This window comes from Melozone crissalis, unplaced genomic scaffold (assembly GCF_028551555.1).
Source record: "Melozone crissalis strain CALT ecotype California unplaced genomic scaffold, PUWL_Pcris_2 ptg000034l_1, whole genome shotgun sequence".
NCBI lineage: Eukaryota > Metazoa > Chordata > Aves > Passeriformes > Passerellidae > Melozone > Melozone crissalis.
In genome coordinates this window covers 12,732,605-12,753,381 of record NW_026535812.1, presented here as the reverse complement: position 1 = coordinate 12,753,381, position 20,777 = coordinate 12,732,605, and the positions used below count along the sequence as shown (strand labels likewise).

Here is a 20,777-nt window from a genome sequence, read left to right as displayed (position 1 = left end):
CCCTCCAGATCATAGAATCACAGAATGGTTTGGAGTGGAAGAAACCTTAAAGGTCACCGAGTTCCACCTCCCTGCCATGGGCAGGGACACTTTTCACTAGACCACGTTGCCCAAGGCCCTAAAGGAAATATCACAGTGCATGTGTCAAGGTCCAGTATTGCATCAAAAGTATTTTCTTAGTCATCTATGGATTGTTTGCAGACCTTGGGTAAATTTTGGACATAATGACTGTATTAGTTTTCTATCCATGTGTCTTTTAAGCAGCTGTCACAATAATGTCCATTTATACCAATGAGAACTGAGAAAAGAAATGCAGCCTGGCATCAGAACAAGGATCACTACTAGAAATACCTTGTATATTTCACACTTTTCTAGAATTCAAGAGAAAGGTTTGAGCATTTTTTTAATATTTCTTCTGGGCTCCCTGAAGAACCCAAAGTGTCAAAATACTGTTTTATTTTAAAAAGTCCTATTTACTCTGTAAATCCAGGGGGGATATTTTGGCTATTATGTATAGGATAGCGTGCTGAGTGTATAGGATAGGAGTAAGAAAAGATTTTTAAAAACGATTTGTTAATAATTAATAATCCAGAGGAATTTCCATGACAAGCTGAGAGAGCTGGGGCTGTTCAATCTGCAGAAGAGAAGGGCCCAGTGAGACCCTACAGCACCTTTCAGTACCTAAAGTTGCTATATGAAAGTTGGAGAGGGACTTTTGACAATGGCGTGTAGTGACAAGACAAGAGCGGATGGTTTTAAATGGAAAAAGAGCAGGTTTACATTAGATACAAGGAAGAAATTCTTTATTGTGAGGATGGTAAGGCTCTGTCACAGGTAGCCCAGAGCAGCTGTGGCTGCCCCATCTGTGGCAGTGTCCAACACCAGGCTGGATGAGGCTCTGAGCAACCTGGGGTAGTGGAAGGTGACCTTGCCCATGGCAGGGGATTGGAACAAGATGAGCTTTAAGCCCATTGCAAACCAAATCATTGTAGAATTTATTTAATCTTCTTTCCTATCTCTAGTTCCAAACAATTGTAGATTAAGGCTCAGAACACCTGGCTAAAGACCCACAAGGGGTGCATTCTTCAGCCTTTGGCATTGCCCAGGACTGGGTTGCCAAACACTGTGATTGGAACCCTTTAAAATAAGACTAATTTACAAATGTTATGGTTTGAAATTCCAAGTACTTTAAAAAATACTAGTATTTAAACCAAGGAACTCCTTAGAGTTTAGACAGTTTTAAATCTTTGATTCTGAAATGTTTTCACTTAAGTAAGTCTACCATATCAGAGCCGCATCACTTCAATGCTCTGAAAATGCAACAGTTGAGATAAAAACAAGTTTAGCAGAAGCCAGGACAAGTGGGTCATTACTTAAATGAACAATTTGGTAAATAAATTAATTAAATGGTTCCCTATTAGGAAGAGTTTTATCTCTGGTTTTATCGCTTTCAGACTCTCAAGGGCCTGAAAAAAAATGAAATAAAAACCCACAGAAGAGTGAAATACCACCAAGAATTAGGGTGTACAGTGTATTTCACCCTCCATGACATGGTGGATATTGCTCTTGCAAAGTTTGCAGACCCACAGTTTGATCACTTCCCTTTCCTAATTGAGCCTAATAGAAGATCAAAGAAGTTTTTTTTTCCTTTTGCTGATCTGTAAGATTGGTCATGAAATGTCTTTTGTCTGCTGTGGATACTCATTCAGTATTCATCATTGTGATACCAAGCCAGTTCTTGCACTGTTACAAGCACGAGGTGTGTGGTGGCCCTGTCCTTGCTGCTGAGGAAAAAGGTTAATGGGTGCATTTTCTCCTGTTCTGCTCAATAATGGCAAATAGTGAGGGAGGAGAGGATGTGGAAGTTTCAGAGCAATCAAATAAGGACAAGAGACATTAAATCTAGGCAGGGCAGTGGAGAGAAGCCCTTGTGCAAACAGGCAGGTGTGTCATTGGCAAATACTTTGTTCAGTAAGGGCACAGAAGCAGCAATTGATATGCCAAGATCATCTGTGCCAGCAGGTGTGGCACCTAAATAAAGCACATGCACGTGATCCACAAAAACTTCTGTAAGGTGAAACTGTTTGCTTTCAGCTGCAGTGATTGGAGCCAGTGGGACCAGGTGTTCTGTTCAGGATTTGTGTTTTATCAACAGATGAACTTCGCTCCTCCAATAAGTTTATGCTTTGGACTTCCATACAACCTGCTGTTGTCATAAAGACATGTGATTTTATGGCTGGGGCATAAAAACGATAGATGCATGGCCCAACTAATACACTCATTTGAAACAGCTCCATAAAATGGTTTATCTTGACTCTCGTGGTCTTTTGTAGTTCTCTCCTGCCAGGACTGTGTTTGACTGGTTCCATTGAATGTGAGGTTTTAGCTGAGCTGTCACCACCCTGGGTAAGACCCTCGGCCCTGTCAGATGGGAAGGGTAAATTGTTGTGGAGCTTGGGAGGAGGAGAAATCTGATGGAAACAAATCCCTGCAAAATCAGGGTAATATGAGCTAAGGAAAGACTATAGGAACAAAAATTAGCAGGGAGTGTGGGAGGACACAAGGAGAATAAGATATTTCTAAGAGTAAATGAATGTTTTCAATCAAAAGCGAAGTCTAATACGGTCTTTACAAATACATTCTCAGTGGAAAAGAGTTATGGATCTCTGCTAAAAGTAAGCTTGGTGATCCTGCTTGGTGTAGTCATAATTCTTTACTGTATTGCTGATCTGTTCAAGCTATGATGTTCTTTTATCTTGTACTTAGGAATGTAACTGATAAGACATGATTAACAGAGAAAAAATGCTTAAGAAAATCTGCAGAGATGCAAAATGCCTCATGGAGCATTGATGTGCTGAGCACTATATGTATTTATTACTACAAATATGTAGTAGCTTTCTTGGTGAACTTTTTAGTCTAAAACCATTATAATAAACTGAAATAGAAGCCACTCCTGAAGCAGCTAAATCATTGCAGAGGCAGTAAAAAAAAAAAGTTTCACATTCCTCTCTTTTCCCATGATGTCCCAGAAAGTAAATTTTTTAAATAGCTTTGTTCAGTGTCTAATTTATAAAGCAAATATATCATCTTAACTGCAGTCATGGTTGATGTAGTAGGGTTTAGAGTTCCAGCACCTCAGTGAAGCATTAAAACCACAGGGTTTTGATGAAAGCCTGATAAAACAAATGTTAGGGTTTGAATCAGGTCATAAGGCCTTCTGTCAGATGAGTCCCATGCAACTGTAGACAGCTCTAACAGCAAGTATTTTATATTAATAGTTCAGAAAGAATAACTAGAAGTGCTGTAAAACATTTCTTGTAAAGCCATAGAGAACGCTGATTAATGGTAATATAGATCTAATTGGGCAGAAATCACATGCTCTGAAATTCTGGGAAAGATCACTGAAAGAGAACCATGTGCAATAATTGTAAGTACCAGTGTGAAAAAGACTTTTACTTCAATTTTGAAAACCTGCTTCAGGAACATACTGGCTCCAGAAACCCACAGAGGCTGCCTGCACAGACTTTGTAGGCCCCCTTATCCCATCCAGCTGGCAGGAGCTGCAGGGTGTGGGGCTTCTCAGAACCAGGGGGACCTCTCAGAATGGGGGGGACTCTGGGTCCTGCAGCAGTGCAGGAGCAGCTGGGCAGGGCTGGCTGCAGGTGTGTCCCCTCTGGCAGCACACAGCACAGCTGGCACAGCTGGGAGGGAGGCACCAGCCTGGCCAGGGCTCCCTCCATCAGCACAGGCAGTGTGGATGTGCTGCTGCTGCTGCCCTGCCAGCAGGGACATGGTTAAAGGGAGAGGAGAAGAGAGAAGAGGGCGTCTGTAACAACCTGATCACTAACAACCAGCAGCTCAATTACACTAAAGAATTGAATCAGAGATTGGATGGCAAAAACAATTTATAATACTGCATGATACAGCAACCAGGGAGAAAAACCTTCTGGGCTCGGAGTAACAAATCTGGCAAACTTGATTTAGGAAATAATAGGACTAAATGTGAACCTCCTGAAAGTTGTGCTCAGGATTTCTGGGAAGTGGCTCTGGCCTGAGCATGGGGCTCACTGCCTTAATGAGCAATTTCTTCATGTGTGATTATTCCACATCCCAGGGAATCAGTGTGAGGAAAGAGTTTACAGTACCTGACATGGGTGACTAAGTCTTAATATTGAACAGGATTTACATCTGATGTAAATATTTTCCATTTTCCTTTTCCTACCTTTTCTCCTCTCTCTGAAATCCCCCAGCTGTCTGTGTAAGAAGCAGTGCCTAGTGCTGGGCTTCCTCAATTTTCATTCTTAATTGAGTTGTAAATTCACCTCATAAACTCTTACAGATCTAGTGGTCCTACATTTACAACTTTTTAATTATCTTCTTAATTAACAGAAGCCTCAAGGTCCCAGTACGTTTCTATCAGATGAGTCTGCTATGAAACACATTAACTTGGACTTCACTGGTTTTAAAAACATCCTCCCCTCAGCCTGGTTCTGTGTATCAGCATTGCTCTCTCTCTTTGTCCTCTTGTTGATAAAAGTGCTTGGGCTGAGTGCTGCATTGCATTCTTTGCTGTGCTCAGAGAGGTGTGACTGGTGAGCAGGATGGGCAAAGGGAGCAGGGGGACTCCTGCCCTGGAGCCAGAGGTACCCTGTGCACCATGGCAGGGGGCTGCTGCTTACAGGCTTCCTTGTTTTATGTTCATTTTCAAAGGGGAGTGCCAGCTCAAGGCTGTGGTGTCCTGCCATAGCTGCTTTATATGATTCCAGTAACAGTGGTGCAGGAATGTTTGCCCTGGAGCAGTTTGGCCAGTGAATCCCACCCACACGTGGTATGTGCTTGTGAGAAAAGGCATTGGAGGGAGGGAGGGAGAGTTCAAGGACCACTGACATCTCACTGCTGCTGTATGATTCAGTTTCGCCTGCATCAGTGCTTAAATGAAAGAACTTGGCTTACCTTCTGCCCCAAAACCACAAAGATAACTGAGCAGCCTGGGAGTTCAAAGTGCCAGCTTTGACGTACAGAGCTGGATGTCTGCCCAGGATGGGATTGTCCTGATTTGGTTTTTTGGTGTATTTCATTAATTAGGCTGGTATTATTTATACTTTTCAGGAACAAAATCATGCCTAGGAGAGTGTTCCCTGTAAGTACCTGTTTGCAGTAGCAATATCCCTTTAGCAGAAAACAGGATTTACACAAGCTGCATTTTAAACTGCTGGTACCACAGTTAATCCTAAATGCTGTAAACTGTAATGGCCTATTTCTTTATGTTGAGTTGCTCTTTTCCTCCCAATATCCCATTTTCCATCTGCAAAGCAGCTTATGGTGGTTCATCTGCAGTGCTGACATTCAAAACCTTGCATGACTGGCAGCAGTAAAACTTTATTTAGCTCCCTTCTCAGGCTGAGAAGGAAATTGCTGTGGCACAAAAACATTCAGTAGCAAAACCAAGTGTGTGGTATTGCTTCCATTGTTGTTCAGTTGTTCTTTTCCCCTTGTGCTGGATATCTTGAGGAAGGGCTGATGGTGAGGCTGACAGCTCTGCGGGAATTGCTTTTCCTCTGTGAGGGATCATTACAATTGTTAGTGACAGCACAGGGGGACATGCTGCTCCCCAGGATACATAAAAATATAAGGGATGCTACTTTATGTGGTTCGGAAGTCATAACTGTCCACTGATGTTATCTGGATGTTGAATTAACTAAAACATTACAATACTAAACCCATTTTCACCCAGTTTCACTCTCAAAGGAAAACCTAGCCTTCATTTGTTAGACTGCAGGCTTGATGACTGACTTGACATTGTTAAATGTAGTCAAGTAAGTGAACAGGCCTGTTTGCAATTTCTCAATTGCAAATCTTTAATACAGAGATGATGTGTTAGCTGCTTCTTCTGGCTTCATGAATGCATATTTTATTAACTACCAAGACAAAAGGAGAGCTACACTGAGATTCAGGGGATGTCAGATGCCTATCAAGTGTTAGCAGGGTGGAATCCGTTTCCCCAGTTCCACATCAAAGAAATACTGAAAGTAATAGTGACACTAATACCAAGAATAGCAATTTATGTACTTTTTTTAAATGCTTGGATTTAAACTGCCTTTTACTGCATGTACACCCTGTCTGTCACACTGGTGGTGTGCTCATGCTAGATTCATCATGCAGTGTTAAAATGTCGATTTTGCCTATTAGAACATTGCATTATTTGCCTACCTGCTTTCAGAACCACTACTACTTTGGATGTAAAATATAGTATAAATGGAAAAAAGGAAAATAACTTACTGGTTCTGGAGAAGATTCCTTAAATGTGAATAGTTATTTGGAGGCAGTCTTTTAAAATCTAAATTTTCCAAGCAAGTTCTAAATATTGTGAAAATTGTATCAGGTCATTGTCACTTTGTCATCAAATTTGGGAATAAAACTAACGCTGTAATTTCAGCATCAGAAAGTGAAATCACTTTTATTTTCAGCACGGGGCATGAGGGGGATCTCTCTGCCTAACCCCCACACCACAGCTAGAGAACAGAGTTTAAACCTGTGTAAATGATTCAGACTCATTTCATCTCCCCAAATTCATACAGACATGCTAAATGTTCCTGCCAGTTCTTCTGCGTGTTTAAATCACCTTCCAGCAGCATTGCTGAGGCCCAGTTTCTAAGGGGAAGATAACCACTTGCACACACGAGTGCAGCCTAAGCACTGTAAGCTAAAGATAAAGGAATTATCATTGTTACAGTTAAAAGTTTTCCCAAAATGTGCACAAGTGAAGGATGGCAAACAGCAGAAAAAAGAAATTTGCACCCCATGGCTGGAGCTCCAGCCAGTGCAGCTCAGGAGCTTTTCCTGGCCTGCCACTGAGAGGAATCTTCTTTTCCTTTGTTCCCTTTCTTTCTCCTCTATTCCTTAATTTTCTTTTGCTTTTTCTTTTAATTTTGTTTCCTGGTAGCCCCCTCAAGTTTGTGCCTCAAACCTCACATCCTATGTCTTTTCTATAAAGACAACAACTACTCTCATCTTATCTTCCTCTTCATCTCCCATGCCTGTTGCTGTTCCAGGTTTGCTTTCCAGATTATAAACACTGGAGAAGGGAGCCTTTTGTTGGGGTTGTGTCCACAGGCACGGCAGGCAAACCCCTTGGTAACCACTTTTATTTCCTTCAGCAGTGCAAACAATGCCATGCCTGAGGTTAAATGAGGTGAGACAGCGTTTGAGCTGCACTAAGGCTGTTTGCTCTCATGTACAGCCCTGAGTGAAATGAACTTCCTCCTGTGTCCCCTCACAGAGATGTCCTGCCTGAGCACTGAGGGAAAAGAAGCTGGTGAGGGGATGTTAGCCAGAGAGATGAGAGCTGCTTCCATCATCCCAACTCCAGGTTGCTGGAGACCTCTGCAGGAGAAATGGGTACAGGAACTGGTCCCACTTCTGGCACAGGGCACCACAGGACCAGATGAGGACCCAACATCAGGAGCATCAGAACTTAAAGCAGTAGAAATATCCAGACCATAAGCAACATAGTAATCCTAGAAATCAGGGTCAAGAATTTACAAAGAATGTTTCTTTTCAGGTGAACATGCTTAAACCTAAAAGACTAAATTACTAGGAGCATGGTCATTTTCTCATTTCTCCTGAAACAATTCCAACTTTCTTTCTTAATGTTTTAGGCATTTCCCTGCTGATTAAATCTGCACACTGGACAAAATTAAAAGGTACTGAACATTTCCACCCCCTGATCTAAGAGAAAAGCACTGACTGTCAGTTACATCAATGATCCTAGCTAGATAAGAAAAGACATTATTTGATGTGGGAAAGACTGATAAATTACTTTGGATTTTGTGAATCATGGCATCATTTTTCTGCCACTACAGGTGAATAAGTTTTTTCCCTACTTATAGACTTGTGAAAGCAAGAGATATGCTGCTATCTTTGTTTTCTCTGGTAGGACAATGATATTCTCATCTAAGAAATGTTGTTCATCTCTGTGTCAAAAACTCATGTTTGCTTGGGCAATACAATTTGAATTTCAGTGTATAAGTCTGAACCAAGATAAATATGACTATGCTATGTTCCTGTAAGAAAGAAGGGTAGTATCAAAAGCTTCCATGTATTTATAATTTTCCAACCATGTCAAAATAATTCTATACCTATTTCTTAAGAGATGTTTAAAACCAATTTCTTGGTGCCTGCTATTAATCCTCTTAGTGGACTCAGTGCAGATGTGTGGGAAAATGCTAGTCAGCTTTAGATTAGATTCTTCTGTACCTGCGGAAACAAGCAAAATAAAATCCTCAAATCCTTGTCAAATCTGGTGTTTAGGTGAAATCCAGTGCAGGGCTAGATCAATAGTTTGGGGTGGGGTTTTTTTGGTTTAATATTTTTTATGGAAAGTTCAATATTGAAATGGAAACCTTATTTTGGGAGTTTGAAGACAAAGACTACAGGGTATGTACAAGGTGGCCTGCATTTATTGAATCCCCAGTCTTGGGTTTATGCATGCACCAATTACTGTGATCAGATTTATGTGGTTTACATGAAATAGAGTTTTCTTTGAAGAAACTTTCCTTTGACATACGTGGACACCAGCAGCTCCAATCTGATGTACATGAATGTACAAAAGAGGATGCAGAAGATCTGTTCATCAGAGCTGTTAATCAGGGCGTGAGCCAACTTTCCCCAAGTCCTTTGTTTCCCAAACAATTCATTGTTGTACATTCTTCTTCCTGTAACTATGAAATCCACATTAGTATGTTTTTCCTCCTGAGGTCCTGCCTTATAAGCAAGGTAAAATTGTGCCAGATACATTTGTTCTCTTTTCAGGGTGGATATAGAACTTGGCGTTACCTCGTGTATGCAACGTGATGTTGCTGACTAAACGGCAGAAATTGAGTTAATTAATTAATTGTAAAAGGACTGAATCAGCGTTGTTGCCGATAGACATGGAAAGAGTAAATGTCACGAATAGCGAAGCTGTCGAAATACCAGCGTTTCTCGGCAGGGCTGGGCCCCGGGCAGGAAACGCTGCCAGCCCTGCCCTCGCTCCCCGCCCCGCAGCGCGGCGAGCTGCCGAGCGGCGCGGGACGGACACGGGGACACGGGCACAGCGGGACACGGGCACAGCGGAGCGTCCTTAGCGAGCGGGGCTCCTTGCCGGCGCTCCCGTCAGGTATCCCGGGCTTTCCTCACGGCATGGGCAGAGATCCGGGGGCTGGGGCAGGAAAGCGCCGCCGAGGGGGAGCCCCGCGTGTGTCCGGCTGGGCAGCGCGGGTGGGTTAGGATTGATCCCTGTAGAGCAGGATCGGGCTGGCAGGGACTGCGTTCAGGGAGGTGCTGCTGCTGCCCGGGCTGTCCCGGAGAGCCCCTCGGGCCAGGCAGCAGCGGCTGCTCCCGGCTGGTCCCTGTGCCGGGGATGGGGCACATCGCTGGTCCCTGTGCCCGGGGATGGGGCACATCGCTGGTCCCTGGGCCGGGGATGGAGCACATCGCTGGTCCCTGTGCCCGGGGAGGGGGCACATCGCTGGTCCCGACTGGTCCCTGTGCCCGGGGAGGGGGCACATCGCTGGTCCCTGTGCCCGGGGAGGGGGCACATCGCTGGTCCCGACTGGTCCCTGTGCTGGGGATGGGGCACATCGCTGGTCCCGGCGAGCGGGAGCGGGCTGTGCTGCCGGGAACTGGCACTCCCAGCTCCTAGTAGAAGAGTCACTGTAAGGGAGAGGGTATCCTGCTCCATCAGAACAAAAAAAAGAGTAATTCCTTCTCTGAATAATATTTTCTTAACATTTGTACCAATTCATTTAATTAGATCAATGAGATGATTTTTTAAGCATGCTGTTTCTCCAGCAGTCGGGGGCTGAACAGTTTAATAGAATGCAGTGTAAAAAAAAATAGCCTCAAAAGGAAAACTATTGCATGTGTCCTTGCTATTCAGCTTCCTGGTTTTTGAATATTACAACTTCTTGGAAATCTTGGAAAGGGCTTGGCTTGTTGTATAACTAAGCATGTTTGTGCTTGGGAGCTTACATTACGTTAACGTGCTCTTTGCAACATTTTAGTGAGCTGGAAAAGAAATGAATCTACTTGTTGTGCTAGTATTCTGGTTTTCTGATAAAGGGCAGAAGGCCTATAATTAACATAATTATGGCACGTCTGAATTACTTGCAGCATATTTAGTGACATGCCTGAGGCTAGGGACATGTAGCTGTGTTATGTAGTTCTGAAAATGAGAAAGTGATCAGATAAAAAAATGAGGGCTGAGCTTTGTAAAATCTTTATTGCTTCCTACTACAGAGCATATCAACCTTTTCTAAATCCTAGATTGTACAGTGGCTGGTGTGTGTGGTTGTAGGGACAATGAAAGATTCTGGACAATTACAAAGCCTTTCTTTTAAATAAATCACATGATTCTGTCTCTACTCTCCCTTTACCAAGGGGTTTAGTTGTAATTCTCAGTATTTCATTGAAGTTCATGTAGCTGGAACATCTCACAGCATAAGCTGATCTTTTCTAGTTTTATTCTTCTATACTTTGTGATATTCCTCCATTCATACAGTAACTACAATCCAATCTACCCTATGAGTAGCACCCAATTTAAGTACGTGTAACAGGACAGTAAAGGATTTTGTTAGTAAAGTAGAAGAAAAAGTATATTAAAAAGGAATGGATTAAGAGCAATTGAATCTGCATGACATTCCAGAGGCATCAGACATCACCCCGTGAGAGCTGCTTTTACTCAGGGAATGAAAAGCAGGAAGGAATTGCTTTCAGTTTCGCTTCCCGGCTTTGACCAACCATCCTCATTGAAACGAAGTAGTTAGAAGAATCATTAACAGACACATTTTATTCATGGTTTAACTTGAACTGGATTATTTTTAGAGAACAACTAGATTTATTTTTTATTTTAAAGCTTTCAATCCTATTAAAAATGAGTGCCTGTACCATTCTTTTTTACAGTTCCATGCTTGGATCTCCTGACTGTCTTGGATCTGTCTGTAATAGCAGTTGCTGCTGTTGCCTTGCTTCACTCATTACCCCAGAGAAAGAGATAACTCTCAAGGTTTAAGCTGGTATTAGTAAGTGGGGTTTTTTTTGTGTGTAGTTTTATTTTATTTGGGTTAGATTGTTTAGTGGGGTTTTTGTTTTTTTTTTTTTTGTTGGTTGGTTGGTTGGTTAGTTGGTTGTTTTTTCTTGCTGTGAGCTATGTTGTTTGGTTGTTTTTTGTTTCTTTTAGTTTATTTCTCTTGGTAACCAAAGTTTGTGATCCTGTGAAGGCAAATACTGGATATGTGTTATTTAGTATTACCACTAGAGAAAGGGCATAGCTTGAAGAACTGAGTAGGTGGTAGCATGGCTGCTCCAGTGTTTGCCTGAGCACGTTTTGTGGGTAACAGCAATACCTGAGCCAGCTGCCCTTAAATTACTGCAGTAAATTGTTCATATGAATTACAGGATATTTCTGAATGGCTACACAGTGGAGTCTTGCACATCCCAGTGCTTTTCTGAGTTGAGGATGATTTCAGGATGGAATTTCATGATTTCAAAGCATGACTGTAGGCATAGAAAACTCAGACTTCAGTAGCAGTTGAGACATAGCCTAGAAGGAAGCTGAGATTAAGTTTATTTTTGCTTGTATTTGTAATTTCACTTTCCCATACAGTTTAGAGAGACAAATATCTTTTATCAATAACAGAGAACTCTGAATGGCTCTTATGTGAAAGTATATATTTAAAAATCATGAGACAAAAATGTTCTTTTGCAGAGCTACAAGCAGATCTACAACAATGCAAGGTGAGTAAAATATAAACAAAATGTCATCTTTTGCTAACATCAAAGACAGCACATTCAAGCAATATTAGCTTAGCTATTAGCTTACTTTCTAATTATATGAAATATGTATGAATGCTTTAACCTGAAATTATTTACATTTTAAAATGGAATATTTTGCAAAATGTAGAGCTTATATTTTCAGATCTTGATTTCCAAAGTTAAGCAAAAATAATAAATAATTTAGTAATCTTGAAATTCAAGTTATTTATTATTAAAAACTGAAGATGGTAAATGTTTTTAAGTCCATAACACTCCTCATCTGCTGGTGAGGCATTACTGTAATCTGAACTTGAAGAAGTTGGGAGAAAAGGTTTTACACAGAGGGGAATGGCTCTCTGCCATGTTCTGTACTGGAAAGCAGGCTGTCAGTTCCTGGCAATGCTTTGAATTCAAGCCTCTTTCTAAATAGCAATGAACAAAAGCATCTTTGCTCCAGGCAGAGTGAACTGACCCTGCTTGGATTAGCTGATCTCAGGAGGTCCCTTCCCAGCTGAACAATTCTGATTCTGTGACATGTTCCTGACATCCTGTGCAGCACCTGTCTTTTTTCTCTTCTTTAAGGGCCAGAACTCCATTAATTTTTTTTTATGCATGCATTGCTCATAAATATGATCTTGATGTGTATTTTTGCTGTACAGAAAACAGCTGCCTAGATTTTGTTCTATATGTACTCTGGAAAAGGAGTCAGTGCTGGGGATCTTTCACCCAGGGCAGGAGGATATGATCCATACTCAGGGTGTATTTTCATTCTTCCAGGACCTCCACCTGCCACAGCTCCTGGAGTGCCCTATGGCTCCCCTCAGCAGGTCCCTGGGCCTTACCAAGGTGGGTGACTTGGTTACAGATCTGTGAGAACATTAGGAAATAAGCATGGGGAATATGGGGTTGGACAAGGGTGATCGCCTCCAATTTACTTTTCTGCTATTAATTCTATAGAGTTTCTTTTAACTTCTGTTTTGCTGAAAGGTCATTTCTTTCCTTTGTGGTTCTGCATTTTAGTATGTGCTAAGCAGTGGTAGGAGTTAAGAATGTCAGGTGTTCCTCAGTGGTCACTGTGGGGAGTTTGCTAGGCAGGTTTGCTGGATGTTACTGATTGCAGTTCATGTGCAGCAGGTTCTTACTGGTAATCAGACTTTTTAATTACCATGTTACTTCAGTATTTCACTTTATTTTCCTCTGGAAATACAGAAGTGAAGAATTGTTTTTCTCTTGCAGTTCTGCATGTATTCAGTTCCTGTTTCTTACTCTGTTGCTGTACTTTGCAGGTGGTTACACCTTACACTTTCCCTCACTCGCTCTCTCCTCTTCTGTCTCGTTTTCTGCTCCGCTTCAAAATGCAGCTCTCCTGAACAGCTTCTCTCATTCTGGCAGTGATTTCTTTCTGAAGAAGCAAATCACAATAAATATCTAACAATCAGGCTCAGAGCATAAGTCAGAGGTAAAAAGCAAAATGTTTGGCCAAAGTTACTGTGCTGTTCATAAGTTAAAGCTTGTGCATCCTGGGACAAGGCACTCTGAGGTCTGTAAGTACAGCTGGCTGTAGCAGGGAGCAAGGCCTCACTGCCTGTGCCCTGGAGGTCACAGGGACATTGTTGTTTTGAGTAATTCTGTGTGCACACACTTGCCCACAACAGCTGCAGGTAGTTGGTTTGCAAAGCCTGTGCTCACTCATCAAAGTGGTTTTGAATTCCCAAGGGATTCTTCCCTGGGGTGGGTGATGTGGCCTCCTTAGATCACCTGAGGCACCATGGCCACTGCCTGAACTTTCACGTGCACTGGTCCATGTGTTGTAATGTATTGTGAAATTTGGTGCTGAGCAGGTGTGGACTGAAAGTCTACAAGTCAACTGGTTTGAAAACTGTAGATGAACTTTGCTAAAAGGACATTTCCTTTCACAAAAGTAGAAGGTATAGTTCCAGGAAAACTCTGTCTTAAAATTCCTCATTTGCTCAACTGACAGTGCATAAATGCCAATGCTTTTAATGTAATTTAAAGTATTCTTTCTTCTCTAATTAGAAATAACCTTCATTTATTTATTTCTGGTTTTTTTAATTGACTGTCTCTATGTGAATGAAATTTCTCTGTATTCAAGAACTATGCATTTTTTAAAATTTATTTGGTTTGATTTTGTGTGAGGCATCAGAACCTCCTACGGCAGTGTAACTCCCTTCATGAGAGTTATTGTATTGATAACATAAATAAATAAGGTATAAGGATCTCCATAGTTCCAAAGAGTGAATAAATTACTCTTTTGAAGATGGACAGGGCAATTATTTTCCAACATTTAGCTTTCATAACCATATCTTTCTTACCATGCCAAATGTCACAGGTGCAGGGAACTATGGATTCCAGGCACAGCCCATGGCGTTCCCAGGAGGATTTGTCCCCCCACCTGTCCAGAGCCAGCCCACCATGGATGGGACAATCTGGATGCCAATCCCTCCTTCTATTCCCAACTGCCCTCCTGGACTGGAGTACCTCACACAGGTACCTGCACCCTTCCTCCTTGCCCAGAGATGAGGCATTCTGCTCTGGGAAGCAGCCTGCATCCATGAAATAGCAAATAAAGCACCTGGCTATGTTGGAACTGAATAGGCTGCTGCTTGTGGGCTGCTAAGTGGAGCCTTTTCTATTGTCTAAATGCAGAGATACCTATTAGAGATGCAGCACTTATTCATGGAGTATCTTTCTGGAAAGTAAGGTGCTAAAGGATGAGAGATGGAGGTCTGTCATACATCCCTCCCATTTCTGAAGTTACTCTTTGGGAGATGTAATGTATTTTGGAAAAGTGCATAGAATAAATGCCTATTATATGGGAAACTCTAGCACATTAGAAGCACTTAATTTTCTATGTGATGTTTTCTTCACACCTCTTAATATTGTTAGTAGAGCTGCCAGTCAGACTTCACAGCATAGAGAACGCTAATAGCAAACTAAGAATTGTTTTCACATTGCTGAATATGTCTTTGTAGTGTAAAATACAGTTCATCTCAGCACTGGAAAGATTAATACTGATGTATTGTTGCCAGTTCTGCAAAGTGCTAAAAAGAAAGGGAAAACAAAAAGCACTGGTGAAGAGAGGCTGATTTTCCCCTGAATTTTCCTTTGCGCTGAGCAGTAGCTGGGCTTCTACTCAATACCCCCATTTCCTGCTTTTGTCTGTGTGGAGTCTGTGGGATGTGATGTGAGAGCTCTCTGAGGCTCTGAGTCCTGACAGGAGCACAGGTGTGTCAGCCCTGTGTGCTGTCACCAAACCAGCTTGGGTTCAGCTGCCCCCATCAGCTCCAGTGCCCTGGAGCTCTCTTTGCTGACCTGGCAGGGGACAGGCCAAGGAGGGGAGTGAGCTATTCCAGAGCTTAAATGGGAGATAATCTGCCTCTACAGTCTAAAATGAAACAGCAGTTCTTGAAACTACAGTTTTTCTTAGTTGTAACTTGTTAACTGTTTCTTCTGTTTAATTTTTCAACCATGACCAGATTGACCAGATATTAATTCATCAACAACTTGAAGTTCTTGAGAGTAAGTACAAAGTATTTAAATCTATTAATCCCAAGAACAGTGAAGTCTAGGCTTTCTTTGACACTATTTTTAAGGTGATTACCACCTTTGTCTTTCTTGTATTACCTGCCTCAATTCCTGCAGAAGTCCTGAAGAAGTGGAGGAGAAGAAGGAAAAACAGGAGGGAAGAATATTTTCAGCAGGTTCCATATCTCAAAAGATATACAGCAATGCAACTGAATAATCTGGGTTATAAATGCTATAGTTGATATATAGCTAATTATAGATGAAGTCACACATTTCCAATCTTACTTGTTAACGATGATTTCTATTCTCTTCCTTAGTTAAAGATTTTGTTTTCTGTCTTGTCATATCCCATCTAATTCCATGGACTGGCATGTGGCTTTGATCCCTTTTACAGGCAGTCCTGCTGTTTTAGCAAACTGAATGGCTTTCCTTCTGCTCTCCTCTTTCTGTGCTTTAAGAATATCCAAGTTATCAATGTCTGTCAAATAGAAGGAATAAAATGAACCATACATCCCAGATAATCTCTAACATTGCTGCTGCATTTTGCTTTCTGGTTCTTTCTACAGCATATAAGAATGCTCTCATTTGTTATAGAAATCAATTAAAATTTCTGTCTTGGCTCTTGTTGCTTTTGATGTGTGCTGCTGTAATTCTTGACTGGGAGGTTTTTTTGTGGCTTTCTTATTCTGAATTTATTTGTGCCCTTTTCTGGCTTCACCCCCAAATGCACATCTCTCTTTAACTCTTATCCATGCAATTCTCCCCTGAGAACCTTCCTTGCTGTGTTATTGGTAATGGTGGTGCTTGTTCGGGTGCCTGTGGCCAGGGGGGACACTGGGGACAGATGGGAATCTCATGTTTTTTCCACATGTCCTTGCTCATGGTGCATTCTTCCTTTAAACTTCTTCATCAGGCTTTACTGCTTGAGGGTCCTTTCCATCATTTCCCTCTGACAGACTCTGAGAGAGCCTTGCCTTCCCAAAGAGCAGGGATTGTCTGACCAGACCCTCCTAGCAATTTAGCAGGTTTTTCCTCTTTTTTCAGTCGTGACTGGCTTTGAAGAAAACAACAAATACGAGCTGAAGAACGCCCTGGGGCAGAGGATTTACTTTGCAGCAGAGGACACTGACTGCATGACCAGGAACTGCTGTGGGCCTGCCAGGCCCTTCACCATGAAGATTATTGATAACCTGGGCCGGGAGGTGATAAGGCTGCACAGACCCCTCCGCTGTGATGCCTGCTGCTGCCCCTGCTGCCTGCAGGAGGTGAGTCCTGCCTCTCCCTGCCCTCCTCCTCCTCCTCAGACAGGCACCACCTTGTCTTGGATCAGGAGGTGAGGTGAAATGAGTCAGGGTTTTGCCAGTGAGGTGAGGGAAGAGGGATGTGTGGGATTTGTGCACGGGGTTCTTGGTCTGGGAAGAGGGAAGTGAACTGCAGTACTTGGGCTCACTGGACAGTTCTGATTGAGGGTAATGAAAAATCTGACTGAGAAGCATGTTGGGGAACTTGTGGCTGGTGCCGAAATCTGCACTTGGAATGGAACAGTAAGGCAACAGCGTTCATAGACTAACAGCTAGGGTTTTCATTTTACAGCTCTGAAAGCTCTAGTGGCATTCAACATAGGAGATCATGAGGTTTTTTTAAATATTAACATAATTCTGGAATTATACAACTTCTGAAACTCTAAATCTAAGCCTACTCAGAGCTCCTGCTGAGGCATTTGTAGTAGCTGCACCCTATAATGCCTTCACTGAATGCTTTTGGGATATTCACTGCCTTCCTTTCACTGGACTTTGGTTTTTATATTGTCGATGCATAGTTTGTGTGCTCCGGAGCCTGAGGAGTCTCTTACTCTTTTCTTGAAGGCAATAGCTGAATAAGACGTCAGCAATCTGAGTGGTCTTCTGAAAATACTCACAGCAAAATGCTTTGTAAGGCCAGATTGTTGTGGAAAAATAGGTTGTTTTACATTTGTGTGCTGGTGTGGGTTTTGTCTCACTAGCATGTGAAAGCATGATCATTCACTTGGAGGTTTTCTCTTCCCTGTGAAGCTGGAAGTCCAGGCACCTCCAGGAACAACAGTTGGTTATGTTGTCCAGAACTGGCACATCTGCCTGCCAAAGTTTACCATTCAGGATGAGAAAAGAAATGATATTCTGAAAATTAATGGCCCCTGTGTTGTGTGCCGTTGTTGTGAGGACGTTCATTTTGAGGTATGCAATGTAAAAATTGTTTGCATATGTCTGTTTTCAGATAGTAGTTTGGTATTAGTTTGTTGCTCAACTTACTACTTATCAATTGAATTGTATATATTAAGTAATTTCTACATCATCTTTTAATGCTGGTATAATCGAATGACTTCTCTATATACCTAAATTACTCTAGATAAACCAGAAAAACTTCCAGAAATTACATGTTAAAGCCACTCATCAGTGATCACTGAGAATTCCCCGTGGCTGCACACAAATTCCTTAATTGATATATTTAGGAGGAAAATCATTTGAATTTGTTATGTCAGGCTCTAAGGAAAATATAGTAAGCTGTATCAGGTATTTATTAAAATGACTTCCTTCAACCCCTTATTTAATCATCTAATAATCATTCAATGAACTAGTAAGCTAATTTAGACTTGAAATACAGAGCTGAATAAGTGAAGAGTTACATCTTTCCTTTTAAAATAATATTGGCTAATGCAGCATTGTTTTTGTAGACATGAAGTAAAAGATATACAAGACTACAATTTAATGTTTAAAATGATGTTGCAAATAGTTACTATAGCAAATTTATATAATTTTATTTTGGAAATTAATCTTTCACATGACCCAGAAGACTGGTTCTAACTTTAGAAAATGTAATGTTGCCAGAGGGCTAACCTCTGCTTTTGAGCAGAAGAATGTAATTTGTTTAATTTTCATTTGAGCAGTTCCTGATGCATGGCAAGAGAAACTAAATTCACTGTCTTGGCTAAAAGACACCACTTCCAGCAGAGTGTGTATCCCAGCACCATCAAGGAACTGAACTTCCCAGTCAAATTCAGAATCAACTTCATGCCTCTGATACTTTAGACCAACTTTCTGATCGTCTGATTGCCTTTTGGTACAAACCCTTGCACTCAATAAGTGTGTTAATTAAAATAACAGTCTGAAGCTTTTAAATGGAACTATTCCAAAATGGGTTTGGGAATATTATGACAGAAAGGTTTGATGATGCTTTTTAAAATTTTATATTAAACTCTAGGTGATGTCTCTGGATGAGACTTGTCCTGTTGGGAGGATTTCTAAGCAGTGGACTGGTATTGTGCGGGAAATGTTTACAGACACAGATAACTTTGGAATCTCATTCCCAATGGACCTCGATGTGAAAATGAAAGCTGTCATGCTTGGTGCTTGCTTCCTGATCGTAAGTTATTCACTAATACTTGAACACAAACTAACTTTTTTCATCTCCATGTTTAAATTGTGGTGATAAAGGAATTAAATTTGAGCTCCTTCAAGTGGGCGACAGCTTGAGAACTTCTGTGTGTAAAACCGACCACAAAAGGCAACACAGAATTATTTCAGACAATAAGCTTATTCTAAACTACATGCAGAGCTAATTGTATTTAATAAGAGTTTCACATTTGGTGGGACTGAAAAAAGGAAAAGGAAAGACTTCTTCCAGACTCATTAGCAGAGGAAAGCAAATTTATGGATGGTGAAACCAGAAAAATACAGATTAGCAATAGCCAAGAGACCCATCCAAAGCCCAAGCAGCCCACTGGGCTGGTGGACAGCTGAATGCTGCTGCCACTGCCTCCCAGCTCTCTTTGGTAGCATGTGAAGCCCTGAACTGAGCAGGATTGATGCTCTCAGAGCAGCAATTTCCAAATGGAGGGACTGCTGTGGAGGCTCAGCTCACTGAACTTGTCAGAGCACTTCTCAGCAGTAGTCAATAGTGCAAAGCAACTCACTGTCCTCTCTGAAAACAGTGTGGAACACGACCCTGTTTCCATCTAACAGTACAGTTCTGCATCCAGGTACCATTCAGAACATGCACTGCTTCTGTGCTGGCTGGGAAAGGGGCATGTGAAGAGGCAGGAAAGGAGCATGTGAGGCACCTTGAATTTGGAAAGGTCTCTCCAACCTGTGACAGCCCTGAGCATGAGCAGGGTTTTGTTTAGCTGTGTGTGTTCCTGTGCTTCCAAGTGCTTCAAGTGCAGCATTAGGGAGTGGGAGCACCCTGGGCTTTCAGGCACAGAAAGGGGGCCCCCACCAGTAAACTAAAGACAGCCATTATTGTGATGGACTCCAGTCTGAGGGAAAATGAGAGGAAATAAGTCAGGCTGAACAAAGGGCAGAAATCCCTAGTAAAGGAAGCATAGCTGTGGCTAGTGATAGATTAAAGGTTCCCATGTTGGTCTCTCACTCTCTGTGGATGTCCCATTCTGAAAGACCCGGGTGGTGAGGGCATGGCAAATGTGCCTTCCCCTTCTTCTCACCCTTTCAGGTTTCTTAGAGGAAGGTGTACATCAGGTGCAATATAGCCAGGGGATCTCAGAGCTAAGAACCACGTTTAAGAATTCTAATTATTTGTTTTGTTTGCCTTTTTTTTTTTTTGTCCCCTTAGGACTTCATGTTTTTTGAGCGTAGTGGTAATTAAGCATCTAAGCAGGAGTTTGGTAATGAAATCTAGATGTTCTCTATGGAAGGAAGAAGAACATGGATTTCCCAGCTTTCCAATGAATTGCTGACCTCCAGTAAGAATATGAGAAATGTACATGTTACAGTTACATTTCTGTAAGCTAAAAGCTTTATGGTCTTATCTATTATTTTTTTAATATGGTGAAATAATTTTTAGTATTCAAATAAGGGCTCTTTATCTGCACAGATCAATAATATCATTTAGAGAAATATATAGCAACTTTTTTTCCCCCAAGAACTCTGTAATTTTAAAGTAACTAATTATAGTAGTTATTTAAAACTACTATCATAATACTTTGATTCCTAAAAGAGAGGACTACTTTTATATTCAATATTAATAATAACATAAGCCTAATAAGGAGACACTGATATTTTCCTGGATATTCTTCTTTGGTAGTTTTGCCTTAGTGTTCACATTCTGTTGTTTCTATCTATCAAATATATACATTCAGAGCAAAGGAATGCACTTGAAGAGAACTATCTGAAATGAGTGTAAAATGTAATTACTGTGGTGTCCTGGGTGTGTGTGAGCTGGAGCTCATTTCCCCAGCAGCCCTCACAGGGCTGTGCTTTGCCCTGCTGAGGACCCAGCAGTGTTTTGGTGCAGCTGAGCAGTGCTGGCCCAGCAGCAGCTCTGTCTCCCCAGCATCCCACCTTGTGGTGGTGTTTGAGGGTCCCCATGGTGAAGGAAGATATGAAGATCTTGACTCTATGTTTCAGAAGGCTGATGTATTATTTTACAATTTATATTATATGAAA

The 20,777-nt window shown here is 41.6% G+C and overlaps 1 protein-coding gene across 2 annotated transcripts; it reads left to right on the top strand.

Annotated features, from left to right (window-relative positions):
- The first annotated feature begins 9,069 nt into the window (after positions 1-9,069).
- On the top strand, positions 9,070-20,613 carry PLSCR1 (phospholipid scramblase 1). Of its 2 annotated transcripts, XM_054282643.1 has the most exons (10): positions 9,070-9,157; positions 10,942-11,054; positions 11,747-11,775; positions 12,571-12,639; positions 14,144-14,301; positions 15,291-15,333; positions 16,384-16,604; positions 17,391-17,552; positions 18,577-18,738; positions 19,945-20,613. In XM_054282643.1, the coding sequence occupies exons 3-10, from the start codon at positions 11,769-11,771 to the stop codon at positions 19,975-19,977; spliced, it is 855 nt and encodes a 284-aa protein (XP_054138618.1). In that variant the 5' UTR covers positions 9,070-9,157; positions 10,942-11,054; positions 11,747-11,768; the 3' UTR covers positions 19,978-20,613. The 2 variants fall into 2 exon arrangements, with proteins under 2 accessions (XP_054138618.1, XP_054138617.1); XM_054282642.1 differs by lacking the exons at positions 9,070-9,157; positions 10,942-11,054 and having other exon boundaries at positions 11,733-11,775.
- The last annotated feature ends 164 nt before the right edge of the window (positions 20,614-20,777 follow it).